Genomic DNA, 14,313 nt, shown 5'->3' with positions numbered 1-14,313 from the left:
TTTCTTCACTCTGCACTGCAGAGCAAGTCAAATCCCTTCATGGTGAACAACGTGACCAGAAAAAAACAACAGCAGCAGCAACAAAAACAACACAACACCAATCCCTCTCCAGTCACAGTTTCAGTTTCAGTAGCTCAAGGAGGCGTCACTGCGTTCGGACAAATCCATATACGCTACACCACATCTGCCAAGCAGATGCCTGACCAGCAGTGTAACCCAACACGCTTAGTCAGGCCTTGAGAAAAAAAAAAAAAAAAAAAAAAAAAAAGCTTACATAAATAAATAATAATTATGATATTAAAAAAAAAGGTAGTAGTAATGAAAAAAAAAAAAATAATAATAATAATAAACAAACAATTAAATAAATAAGACAACAATGATGATAAATAAGCAAATAAATATAAAACATGAAGACACACATTCACACATACACCTACACATGCATAACAAAAACGCAGTTTCACAGATATGAAAGCACAGTCAAATACATATAAGTCACAATCCTTCAACATGTACATACATGTGCTGAACAAGTTATCAACCAGTCCTGAGCTTGAGCAATTGATAGGAGAAGCTGGAATCAGTGTAGCTCTTTGACTGAAACATGATACTGGAAAAATACAGCAGTACCACATTGTATTTTCATTCATCAATTATTCAGATAAAGGGTTCGCCAATGTTGTATACAGTGTCCACTCTGAAGGAAAATAGTTAATGAAAACTTATCTATTTATCTTTCTTTTTTTCTTTTCTTTTTTTTTTTTTTTTTTTTTTACTCATGCTCCCTATGTTTGAGCTAGAGTGTCTAAAATGTAGTGAAAGGTTGTGAGAATGCCATGAGAGAAAGCAATACACACATAAAAAAAAAATAACATCAAAAAACCATTTGGTACTGAATGACTTTTTCAACGTAATTCATGCGTGCTACCATTTGAAGGTTCCAAATAACACACAATATGCGATATTACAATGACTCTTTTTCATTAAAAAAAAACAAAAACTGAAATGGCCTCTGCTCTCCACTCTGGGAGGGACGCTCACTCAGTCTGGCTCCGCGACTAAGCCATTATTGTCGTTAGTATGGGGCTTAGTAGGTGGTGTCCTAAGTACGTTAAAAAACAGAACAGGCACCACCGAAGTGACTCAGCAGCAGTGCAGGGTCTCCTCTGGTGTGTGGCCTCCTGGCGACCTAACATCGATGGTTCCCTGTGGACTGCCGACGCTGGAACTACGACGGATGAACCCGGGTGTGGCCGTGTATGGGGGAATCTAAATGAGCGGCGTGGGAGTAATGCCACTGAAACGGTACAGATGATGGGGCCGGAAAAAAAAAGAAAAAAAAAGAAGAAAAAAAAAAGAAATGGCCTCTGCTGTCTGCCTGTATAATAAAAATAAATAAATAAAATACAATAAACTAAAAACTAAGAAGTGATCTGTTTCTTTGTTTGATGCTGTGCATGATGAGATATCTGAATACATTTTTTTGGGGGGGGTTGTGGGGGGGGTGGGGGGGGGTCTTTTTCCACAGTTCCCTTCCCTGCCCCCCACCACCCCCCCACCTCACTGACAGCCATTAACTGTTCATAACATAGTCTTTCCAAAGAGTGTTCAGACCTTGCAGTTAGACTGGACACTTGACTGGCGCAATAGCTGAGTGGTTCAAGCGTTGGACTTTCAGTCTGAGGGTCCCGGGTTCGAATCACGGTGACGGCGCCTGGTGGGTAAAGGGTGGAGATTTTTACGATTTCCCAGGTCAACATATGTGCAGACCTGCTTAGTGCCTGAACCCCCTTCATGTGTAAACGCATGCAGAAGATCTAATACGCACGTTAAAGATCCTGTAATCCATGTCAGCGTTCGGTGGGTTATGGAAACAACAACATACCCAGCATGCACACCCCCGAAAGCGGAGTATGGCTGCCTACATGGCGGGGTAAAAATGGTCATGCACGTAAAAGCCCACTCGTGTACATGCGAGTGAACGTGGGAGTTGCAGCCCACGAATGCAGAAGAAGAAGAAGAAGACTGGACACTCAGTTTTTTCAGCAGTCTGTTGTCCCGAAGCGTAACGACACAAAGGAACGCATGAAAGCTCTGCACTCAGGTGGCCCCGACAAGCGGCAAGGACAGTCACAGAACCAGAGGCCAAACATTCTGAAGAGAGAGAGTTTCAGTTTCAGTTTCAGTAGCTCAAGGAGGCGTCACTGCGTTCGGACAAATCCATATACGCTATGCCACATCTACCAAGCAGATGCCTGACCAGCAGCGTAACCCAACGCGCTTAGTCAGGCCTTGAGGGGAAAAAAAAAAAAAAGGTGAATAAATTATAGATAAGCTTACATAAATAAGTAAATAAATAATAATTATGATATAAAAAAAGGTAGTAGTAATGAAAATAATAATAAAATAATAATAATCATAATAAATAAATAAATAAATAAGACAACAATGATGATAAATAAGCAAATAAATGTAAAACATGAAGACACACATTCACACATACACCCACACATGCATAACAGATATGCACCAAACATGCAGTTTCACAAATATGAAAGCACAGTCAAATACATATAAACGTACATGAGCTCCAACGCACACACACACACACACACAGAGAGAGAGAGAGAGAGAGATCACAGATACAGCTCATCACCAAACCAGCCGTGTCGATCCAGACTTCTGTCAGTGCTAACAAATGGAAACAAACAAATAAACAAAACAAGAATGAACCGCACAGTCCGGGGCATCTCACACTGTCACGTTTCCAGTTTCAGTTTCAAGGAGGCGTCAAAGCGTGTGGGCTGATCCATATGCGTTTTATCACATCTGCTGTACTGAATAAAACAAAAGAAAAAAAAAAGTGAACAGATGCCAGATGACAGTGACAGATTACACGGCCACCTGTCTTGGCTCCACACACAAAAAAACCCCGTGACACCTCATGTTTTCTTTGTCGATATTCCAACCCTCGCTCAGAGCGGCGTAATTTCCTTTCATTCCGGACACACCAACACCAACACCAAAACATCCACCTTCTGATTCGAACGAATCCAGCACACACCCGGTCCCCTCCCCCCGTCAACACTTCCACTCTCTCCGTCGTTAGCTACGCTCCAGCGATTCCAAGGCGGTCTTGGCGTAGGACTTGGGGTCAGTCAGCTGGGAGACGGCCGCCTGGACCAGGGAGAGGAAGAGGGAGGGCCAGAGGCGCGACAGCTCCATGCGCTTGCGGTCGCAGAACGTGGAGTCCTTCAGCATCTCGCCCAGGTAGGCTTTGGCAAAGGTGCGCTTCTGCTCCACCTCCTGTCAGTCAAGTCAGTGAGAGCACAACGGTGATGGTGCTGTTTTCTTCTCTCTTTTTTATATATACTTTTTTTTCTATACTTTTTAATCATTATTTTCACATACTGATACTGAGATAGGCACAGTGACAAGAATGTTTGTCCCCCCCCCCCCCCCACCCCCCCGAGCCCCCCTCCCCTCCCTCCCCCGGCCCCATTCAGCCCTTGGGTAAAGGATCGATGAAGTACAGCATAAGTGAATAGAACGAAGAAAAATGGAGTTGGGGACAAGAGATGGAGTAAGACAGAGAGCGAGAGAGAGATAGAAAGGAGGGGGGGGAGAGAGAATGAGAGACAGACAGACAGACAGAGGAGAGAAAGAGAGAGAGAGAGAGAGATAGAAAGGAGGGGGGGGAGAGAGAATGAGAGACAGACAGACAGACAGAGGAGAGAAAGAGAGAGAGAGAGAGAGAGAGAGAGAGAGAAGACAAGACAAATTCTTTACTTTTGAGGATAATAGATAAGCACTGGCACGCTTTTTTTCATCCAGTCCCCGCCCTGAAACAGGGTCTAGACTACACAATACTACATTATATATGTCATTGCAGAGAGAGAGCGAGAGAAAGAGAGAGAGAGAGAGAGAGAGAGAGAGAGAGAGAGAGAGAGAGAGAGAGAGAGAGAGAGAGTGACAGACAGACAGACAGAGACACACACAGAGAGAGAGGGGGGAGGTAGAGTCATACTCTAAAATCTGACAAAAATTGTAACAGTGTCGCCAGACTGATGTACCATTACATGGCAGAACTGTGCTGCTCTTGGCAGGTATGTGCATCAATGTCACATCCATACTAAGCAGAAGAAGTTCCCATTTTAACCGAAAATGATAAGATGACTGCTATTAATCAGTGTGTCAGTACCTCAGATGAAAGTGCAAAATTGTGTGAATGAGAAATAAAAATACTACAGCAACCTGACTTTGGAAACATTTCTGGCTTCTCTGCAGAATTTTTGTGTCTTTCACAGAAGTGCACTGTCATTTGGATTAATAAGAATGTACGCAAAGAACTGACCCCTTTCTATTGTTCAGACAATTTTTGGCGCTGACAGACAAAAGTGTTTCCTGAGAAAATGAACATATCACAGTTTACCACAGACACACTCACTCTCTCACATACACACACACAGACACAGACACACACACACAAACTGAAAAGCACATGATCTCTAATTTTACACTCTAACACACAGAGCGACAGAAAAAGTGTTTCTAGAGAAAATGAAGTTTACCACAGACACACACACACACTCACACACACACACACTTCTTCTTCTTCTTCTGTGTTTGTGGGCTGCAACTCGAACGTTCACTCCTATGTACACAAGTGGGCTTTTATGTGCATGATCGTTTTTAACCCCGCCATGTAGGCAGCCATACTCCGTTTTTCGGGGGTAAACACACACAACTGAAAAACACACGATTTCTATTTACACACTCTCACACTCATGTGAGCCCCCAAATCCCCTAAAAAAACCCACAACAACAGTAGCTGACAACCTGACCTTGCTCGATCTGACGTCTGGGGGGCTGTAACTCAGGGCGGCTCTTCCCGGCTGCTCCACGTGTGCCTTCAAATTCAGTTCAATTCAATTCAAAAACACTTTATTAATCCACATGGAAATTAACGTGTGCAATCACAGGTTCGTTGTACACACCAACATACAAAAATTGAACAAGCGCAGCATCATAAAAGACATTGCAACAAGTCAAATCAGACGTAATAATTAATTGCAATGTTTTAAAAGCGAATATGTGAAATGCTTTTATTTGAGAACATATGTTTATTTCTCTTGTTTAATCAAGTAATCCGAGTGCGTGGGGTGGGTGGGTGCAGGTGTGTGCTGATTATCTGGTTGCGGTTTTCCGCAATTTATCTTTATTATTATCTTATCTGTCTATTATAATCAATGTGCAGTATAGTAGGCTATGCTTATAATTATATTCAAATAATGTTTCTTAATTTTTTCTGTTTTTACATTAAGAATACTAGTTATTACCTGCAATGTGTGGATGTATGTATGAAACGGTGTATGTGATATTTTTTACATTTGTATCTTCGTAATATTTGTAAAAGCTGTTGTTGACTTTTACAGTTATGGTCCCCATGTTGTTTACTTGTCTATGTTGTGATAATGCACCTGACCAAATTTCTCCAGTTGGAGATAATAAAGTTATTCTTATCTTAACTCACAGTAGTTGACCCAAGACTAAGACAAAATGACACACTCACAAACACACAAGCACGCGTGGTAAGACAATGATTAGGTGTCGCACAACAATGTATACAAATAAAAAAAAACATCCAGCGAATAAACTGCATATGTTTAAAACCACACACAAATGCACACGTACATACACAGGCACACAAACACAAGTTCACACACACACAAGTACACACACATGCACACACACACACATACAGGTACACACACATGCACACATACACACACACACACACACACAAGTACACACACATCCACACACACACACACACACACAAGTACACACACATCCACACACACACATGCACACACACACACACACACACACACACACACACACAAACTACAGGTACAAAAACACAAGTTCACACACACACACTCACACGCACACACACACATATGCACACAGGTACACAAAGACAAGTTCACACACACAAGTACACACAAACACACACACACACATATGCATACAGGTACACAAACACAAATTCACACACATATGCACACACACACGCACATGTATGAACACAGGTACACAAACACAAGTTCACACACACATGCACACACACACACATGTATGCATACAGGTACACAAATACAAATTTGCACGCACACACACACACACACAGGTACACAAACACAAGTTCACACACACACACACACACAGGTACACAAACACAAGTTCACACACACACACACACACACAGGTACACAAACACAAGTTCACACACACACACACACACACACACAGGTACACAAACACAAGTTCACACACACACACACACACACAGGTACACAAACACAAGTTCACACACACACACACACACACACAGCTACACAAACACAAGTTCACACACACACACACACACACACACACAGGTACACAAACACAAGTTCACACACACACACACACACACCTTGTCTCCCTTGTCCCCCTTGCGGGTGGGCTTGCTGTCCTCAGTGAGGGTGGCTGCCTGCTTTCTGCGGGCCTCCCCCACCAGGGAGTTCAGGCGGAACTGAGGGAGCTGGGCCGTCACGATGTGGGCCATCTGGCCAAACAGCCTCTCCGCGTTGATGACGTCCGCCGGTGACACCTAGCAGGGGACAGGGGCAGACAATCACTTCTTCTTCTTCTTCTTTTTCGTTGGTAGGCTGCAACTCTCACGTTCACTTGTGTGTACACGGGTGGCCTTTTACGTGTATGACCGTTTTTACCCCTACCCGCCATCCCCTTGCAGGCAGCCATACTCTGCTTTCGGGGGGGTGCATGCTGGGTATGTTCTTGTTTCCATAGCCCACTGAACGCTGACAGGGATTGCAGGAGCTTTAACGCTCGAGTCTGATTTTCTGCTCGCGTATACACATGAAGAGGATTCAAGCACAAGCAGGTCTGCACATATGTTGACCCTTTACCCACCAGGCGCCATTACCAAGTTTCGAACCCGGGACCCTCAGATTGAAAGTCCAACGCTTTAACCACTCGGCTATTGCGTCCGTCAGGCATTAACAATACTGACGATGGAAACCAAACGAAAGCAAATTATCTACATAATAAAAATATGTATCTATTCAATTTCAATACACTGACACATACACTTACACACACTCACAGTCACACACACACTCCACACTCACTCATACACCACCCACCCACACGCACACCCTTTCCCTAACCTCACCCCCTAGATTTTCTGCACTTTGAAATAGGACAGCATGTGGACAGTCAACAGCCTCCATACACACTGACACACACATACAGAATCACACTATGTCTAATATCGCTTAAAGTGAAAAGACGTTAAAGAAAGAAGACACACACATACACACACACACACATACACTGATACAGTCACACACACACATATACACAAACTTAAATTAACAGAAAAGAGAAAAGATGTACACACCCCCACACCTCTCTTCCCCCCCACGCCACACACCCACACCCCCCTCCCCCACACACACCCTCCACCCCCCCCCCCCACACACACACACCCCTCTACCCCAACCATCCAACCACCCACACACACAGCCTCACACACAGACACACAATCCACAACACCCTCACCCCCACCCCAACATCCTCACACCCTCCACACTCATACCCACACACACACACCTCTTTCCCCCAACCCCCTCCCCCCATACATACATACCCCCCCCCCGAACTCCACCCTGACCCCCAACCCCACCCCCCTGACCTCCACCCCGTTGATCCTCTTGAGGTTGAAGTGGGCCAGCCTGTAGACGGTGTAGAGCCGCCAGAGGGTGAACTTGGTCACGGGGTTCCCGTCCAGCTCCACCGTCAGCTGATCCAGGGATCGAACCGCAGACAGCGCGTTGATCTGCTGCAGGCTGTGCACGTTGGTGTTGGAGAAAATCAGGTTCTGTCAGGGAGAGAATGAGAGATTTCAAGATTCAAAAACTTTATTACTCAAGGATAAAGATTTTAGGCATCGCCCAGTCTTCCAATCTGTCCTTGTGACAACAATAACAATAACAACATTAACGATAACGACACAAAAATAATAATTTTGTTAACACTGCTACATCTACTGCTACTACAATGAAGAATGATCACCACCATCATCATTAACATCGTAAAAAGTAATAAAACGAACGCAATCATACATCCATATCCATACACATGCACACACTCTCTCCACCCAACACACACACACACACACACACATATATACTTATGCATATACAGAGACATGACCGAAGTGAGAAACATATAGCGGACATAAAGAAAACAGAGAAGCACAACTTTACCATTGCACATATACAAAAGTGATTACTTTGCTGATGCAGATGTTACAGGTAATAACATCCAATTTACAGGCGAACAAGTAAAAACATTAAAGCATAAAGGTAGAAATAAAATAAATTCACTGCATGTAGGTATAGACACAAACTTCACGGAAAAAGCATGATTTTTGTCTTTTTTAGCTGGTTATTAAAAAAAAAAAAAAGAAAAAAGAAAAAAAAAGCAAGCTTTGTGGGTCTATTGTTTGTGGAGCAGAGAGAGAGAGAGAGAGAGAGAGAGAGAGAGTCAAGACTCAAATGTTTAGTGACGTAAGCAACATGCTCATACCACTTCCTCCCTTGCCTTCCTCCCTTTCCCCACACACATTCACACTTTTCACCACAGTCTTCTGCTTCGTAAGGAACACAAAAAGTGTATATATATATATATATATATATATATATATATATATATATATATATAATGGTGTGTATACACACAATTGTTGTCTGCTGAAACAAGGCCACCAACCCGATTTCGTAGAGAGAGAGAGAGAGAGAGAGAGAGAGAGAGAGAGAGAGAGCAAATCAGGTTCTGTTGGAGAAAGAAAATCCGGTTCTGTCGGAGGGAGAGAGAAAACCAGGTTCTGTTGGACAGAGAAAGAAAATCAGGTTCTGGAGAGAGAGAGAAAATTGGGTTCTGGAGAGAGAACAAAAAACAAAACAAAACAAAAAACAACAACCCAGTTTTACAGACCTCACCCACAGTGCCTGGGATAAACATGAGCACACTTTATGGATTCGCTCATGTTGTGTGCTTAGGATAAATGTGAGCACACTCTAAGGATGTGTTCACAGACCTTACTCACCTGAGTCTAGAATAAACATGAAACACACTTCATGGACGTGTTCACAGACCTCACTCACCTGAGTCTACAATAAACATGAAACACACTTCATGGACGTGTTCACAGACCTCACTCACCTGAGTCTAGATAAACATGAAACACACTTCATGGATGTGTTCACAGACCTCACTCACCTGAATCTAGATAAACATGAAACACACTTCATGGACGTGTTCACAGACCTCACTCACCTGAGTCTAGATAAACATGAAACACACTTCATGGACGTGTTCACAGACCTCACTCACCTGAATCTAGATAAACATGAAACACACTTCATGGACGTGTTCACAGACCTCACTCACCTGAGTCTACAATAAACATGAAACACACTTCATGGACGTGTTCACAGACCTCACTCACCTGAGTCTACAATAAACATGAAACACACTTCATGGACGTGTTTACAGACCTCACTCACCTGAGCCTAGTATAAACATGAAACACACTTCGTGGACATCCTCACGGACCTCACTCACCTGAGCCTAGTATAAACATGAAACACACTTCATGGACATCCTCACGGACCTCACTCACCTGAGTCTAGAATAAACATGAAACACACTTCGTGGACATCCTCATGGACCTCACTCACCTGAGTCTAGAATAAACATGAAACACACTTCATGGACATCCTCGCGGACCTCACTCACCTGAGTCTAGAACAAACATGAAACACACTTCGTGGACATCCTCACGGACCTCACTCACCTGAGTCTAGAATAAACATGAAACACACTTCGTGGACATCCTCACGGACCTCACTCACCTGAGCGCCAGGGAAGCGGGAGCGCACCTTGTGCAGGTGCTTGCAGATCTCGTCAAAGTCGATGAACTTGAAGAGGACGGTGGTGACGGCCCCGGCGGCCTGCAGCCCCCAGTTGCGGTCAAAGGCGCCCAGCGCCAGAGGCCCGTACAGGCTGAGTGTGTCCTCCTCCAGCTCTGCCACCATGTTCAGGTCCTGACCACTGCTGCCGCTGCCGCTGCTGTTGCCCGGGCTGGTGGGACAGGCCACGCTTCACGTGTCAGTCAACCTTTCGCTTCTGGTGGTGGTGTGTTCATGCTTTGAGTTTCACAAAAATATTTGTAATATTTTTCCTTCATGCAAAGTGCCCCGCACTCTCAGAGAGAAAGGGCGCTATATACATGTACATTATTATTATTATTATTAAAAAAGAGAAGAAAATAAAACGATGGTTCTGCTGTGTGGTGATGCCCTCTGAGTTTCACACAGTGAAGTCTGTTTTGTGACGAAGATTAACACAATACAATATAATACAAAACAATACAAAACTGCAGAAAGGAGAATTACATCATTTACATACCCAACTCCTGAACATATGCAAGCAACCATTTGTACATAACTTACTATACAAAATCAAACAACAGTTCCCAATTTAAAAAAAAAAGAAGCTTAAATTCAACTGTAAATCTTACTACTAATTTTGTTAACTGCAGAAGCAGACAACAGATTTTTGGGGGCAACATATGTTTTTGGCAAATATTCTTTTTTACATAAATCATTCAGCATGCTTTGAATGTTCCATTGTAAAATGAAAATCGTTTCCCATGACTGTCATACTACACCCTTTGCACCAGTTGCTGTGGTGAAGTGGTTAGCGTTGCAGACTGACGGCTGGGAGGATGCAGGTTCGAATCCCAGCAGAGATGGGTTTTTTGGCCTGTGGCCAGCTCCTACCCAGAGCTGAGTGTGCTATGTGGGCTTAGACGGGAAGACAGAGTTGAATATCATCCACTTCACAGATGCGTCTTTGGGTGTGTTGCTCTAATTTCCTGACCAACACTGCAAGTGTCCGTATCTCTTGGGCCTGGTTGATGCCAGGATATCATTATGACAAGAAGCATAGAGTAGGGCCTTGTCATGTAATCCCAAACCAAAATGGACCTCTGTATTGTGTTGTATTGTGGTGTGCGGGGTTGTACTGTATTGTGATTTGTTTTGTTGTATATTTGGTGTAATGGGTTGTGCGTTGTGTTGTATAGTGTTTAAATGGTATTGTGTCATATTGTGTTGAATTGTATTCATTGTACCGTAAAGTTCGGTCTAAAAGCCACGACTTTTTACTCCAGCTTCAACCTCTGCGGCTTATACAATGATGCGGCTTATTTGAGGATTTTAATGATCTTGGGAGTGTCACGTTCTTGTCTATTCTTAGCTACCCTTCAACTCACCAAAATCATGATTTCTGTCCATGAATTTTTGGATGAGCTTCAGGATCGTGTGCTAACTGTTCACATTTTATAAATCAAATCCCCACACATTAAAGCCTTCAGATCAGCATTCAGTACACCCTCATCATGCCAAAAATGCAACGCAATGCCTATGATGCAGCCTTCAAATTGAAGGCTATCGACCTAGCAGACGACAGTGCAAGCGGCGAACCAGCAGCGACCTCCACTTTGCATTCATGCTCATGAAGTGAAAGCGAGGCTGAAGTCAGTGACAAGATGGCGGAGGAAACTGTGCTGGTTCTCTTCAACTCGGACACTGAAGACGAAGATTTCAGTAGATTCAGTGAGCAGGATGACGTTGAATAAATGTGACTATCCCTAAATTATGGATCTTATTTTCGTTGTGTTCATTTATTATTTTTTTTGTGGCACTAGCAGTATTTTCACTTGCTTTTCTTTGTGTTGTTACTGCTTGTGTTTATTTCATAACCTACAGTATTGACAGCTTTTCTGTAGTATCAGTATGCATTCCGGTACCAGAAATAAGTAGAGCTTATAAGCCAGTGTGGGTTATGTATGTATAAAGTTAAATTTTTTCCAAAATTTAGTGGGTGCGGCTTATATACCAGTGCGCTCAATAGACTGAACTTTATGGTACTGTGCTGTGTTTGGCTGTGTTCTTTTGTGTTATATTGTGTTGCATTGTTTTGTATTGCGTTGTGTTGTTTGCATTGTATTTTGTTGTATCATACTGGATTGTGTTGTATTGTTTGCATTGTAATATATTATACTGTATTGCATTGCATTGCACTGCATAGTATAGTATAGTAAAGTAGAGTAGAGTAGAGCAGAGTATTGCACTGCATTGCATTGCATTGTATTCTGTAGTTGGGTCTGGGCACACAACCACACACACAGAGAGACTTACGGCACATGAAGGTTTGTGGCAAAACTATGACAGTATGTGTGTATGTGTGTGTGCATGTGTGCGTGCGTGTCATGGGAGCTGGTGTGTGTGTGTGTGTGTGTGTGTGTGTGTGCGCCCCACCCCTCCTCCAACCTCTTTCCACCTCTCCCACCTAAACCCCCATGCCCCACCCCCGATCCTTCCCCCCTTTCCCCCCCTCCCTGACTGACCCGAAGATGATGGTTTCCTTGTTGGCGGAGGTCTTGGTGGTGGGGTCCATGCGGCGGTGTGCGGTGCGGGGACGGTCGTGCTCCCTGCTGCTGTCCTGAGAGGCGTCCGTCAGGTGGCTGTGGGCGCTGCCCGGGCGACTCACCCTCTTCTCACTGCTGAACCAACCGACCCAAATCATGCCGTGCCGCTCCTAGTGAAGCTGTCTGATCAGATCATTGCTGCTTGTACCCCCCCCTGCCCCCCCCCACCCCTCCCCTGACCCCCTCCCAAATTACCAATCAAATCATGTTACTTACAGTCCAGCTAACCAATTGTATCATGTAATAAACCAGCTAACCAATCAAATCATGTTACAGCCTAGCTAACCAATCAAATCATGTTGCTTACAGCCTAGCTAATCAATTAAATCATGTTGCTTACAGCCTAGCTAACCAATCAAATCATGTTGCTTACAGCCCAGCTAACCAATCAAATCATGTTATAAACCAGCTAACCAATCAAATCATGTTACTTGTACCACAGCTAACCAATCAAATCATGTTGCTTACAGCCCAGCTAACCAGTCAAATCATGTTATAAACCAGCTAACCAATCAAATCATGTTATAAACCAGCTAACCAATCAAATCATGTTATAAACCAGCTAACCAATCAAATCATGTTACTTGTACCACAGCTAACCAATCAAATCATGTTACTTGTACCACAGCTAACCAATCAAATCATGTTGCTTACAGCAAAGCTAACCAGTCAAATCATGTTATAAACCAGCTAACCAATCAAATCATGTTATAAACCAGCTAACCAATCAAATCATTTTACTTACAGCCCTGCTAACCAATCAAATCATGTTATAAACCAGCTAACCAATCAAATCATGTTATAAACCAGCTAACCAATCAAATCATTTTACTTACAGCCCTGCTAACCAATCAAATCATGTTGCTTACAGCCCAGCTAACCAATCAAATCATGCAGCCTACAGCCCAGCCACAGAAGGACCATTTCATGTCTGATAGTCTGTCTTAAATTCACCTGGGTCTCATTTGGTCCGCACCCATTTTTAATCAAGCTGAAAATATCTATTTCCTTCAGGGACTGAAAAACAATGTCCAGAGGAACGTCTGATGACAGGGTCTCCATGGAGTTGTTAAAAAACAATGTCCAGAGGAATCTCTGATGACAGGGTCTCCATGGAGTTGTTAAAAAACAATGTCCAGAGGAACCTCTGATGACAGGGTCTCCATGGAGTTGTTAAAAAACAATGTCCAGAGGAACGTCTGATGACAGGGTCTCCATAGAGTTGTTAAAAAACAATGTCCAGAGGAACCTCTGATGATGGGATCTCCATAGAGTTGTTAAAAAACAATGTCCAGAGGAACCTCTGATGATGGGATCTCCATGGAGTTGTTAAAAAACAATGTCCAGAGGAACCTCTGATGATGGGATCTCCATGGAGTTGTTAAAAAACAATGTCCAGAGGAACGTCTGATGACAGGGTCTCCATGGAGTTGTTAAAAAACAATGTCCAGAGGAACCTCTGATGATGGGATCTCCATGGAGTTGTTAAAAAACAATGTCCAGAGGAACCTCTGATGACAGGGTCTCCATGGAGTTGTTAAAAAACAATGTCCAGAGGAACGTCTGATGACAGGGTCTCCATGGAGTTGTTAAAAAACAATGTCCAGAGGAACGTCTGATGACAGGGTCTCCATGGAGTTGGTAAAAAAACAAATGAAAGAAAGCCAGCTGGAGGAAAAACA

At 43.4% G+C, this 14,313-nt stretch overlaps 1 protein-coding gene across 2 annotated transcripts in view; it reads right to left on the bottom strand.

The window, feature by feature from the left end:
• Positions 1-1,546: 1,546 nt before the first annotated feature.
• LOC143282343 (leucine-rich repeat-containing protein 49-like) overlaps positions 1,547-14,313 on the bottom strand; it is a 65,240-nt gene continuing 52,473 nt past the window's right edge. Inside the window, exons 11-16 of one of the 2 annotated variants that reach the window (XM_076587950.1) lie at positions 12,551-12,706; positions 9,990-10,218; positions 7,766-7,951; positions 6,482-6,658; positions 4,845-4,910; positions 1,547-3,306 (exon numbers count right to left, since the gene is read on the bottom strand). In XM_076587950.1, the coding sequence (XP_076444065.1) occupies positions 3,106-3,306; positions 4,845-4,910; positions 6,482-6,658; positions 7,766-7,951; positions 9,990-10,218; positions 12,551-12,706 (1,015 nt within the window). In that variant the 3' untranslated portion in view covers positions 1,547-3,105. The remainder of the gene's footprint in view (positions 3,307-4,844; positions 4,911-6,481; positions 6,659-7,765; positions 7,952-9,989; positions 10,219-12,550; positions 12,707-14,313) is intronic. The other variant, XM_076587951.1, reaches the window with a different exon arrangement.

This window comes from Babylonia areolata, chromosome 5, assembly GCF_041734735.1.
Source record: "Babylonia areolata isolate BAREFJ2019XMU chromosome 5, ASM4173473v1, whole genome shotgun sequence".
NCBI lineage: Eukaryota > Metazoa > Mollusca > Gastropoda > Neogastropoda > Buccinidae > Babylonia > Babylonia areolata.
This window is presented reverse-complemented; position numbering and strand designations above follow the sequence as displayed.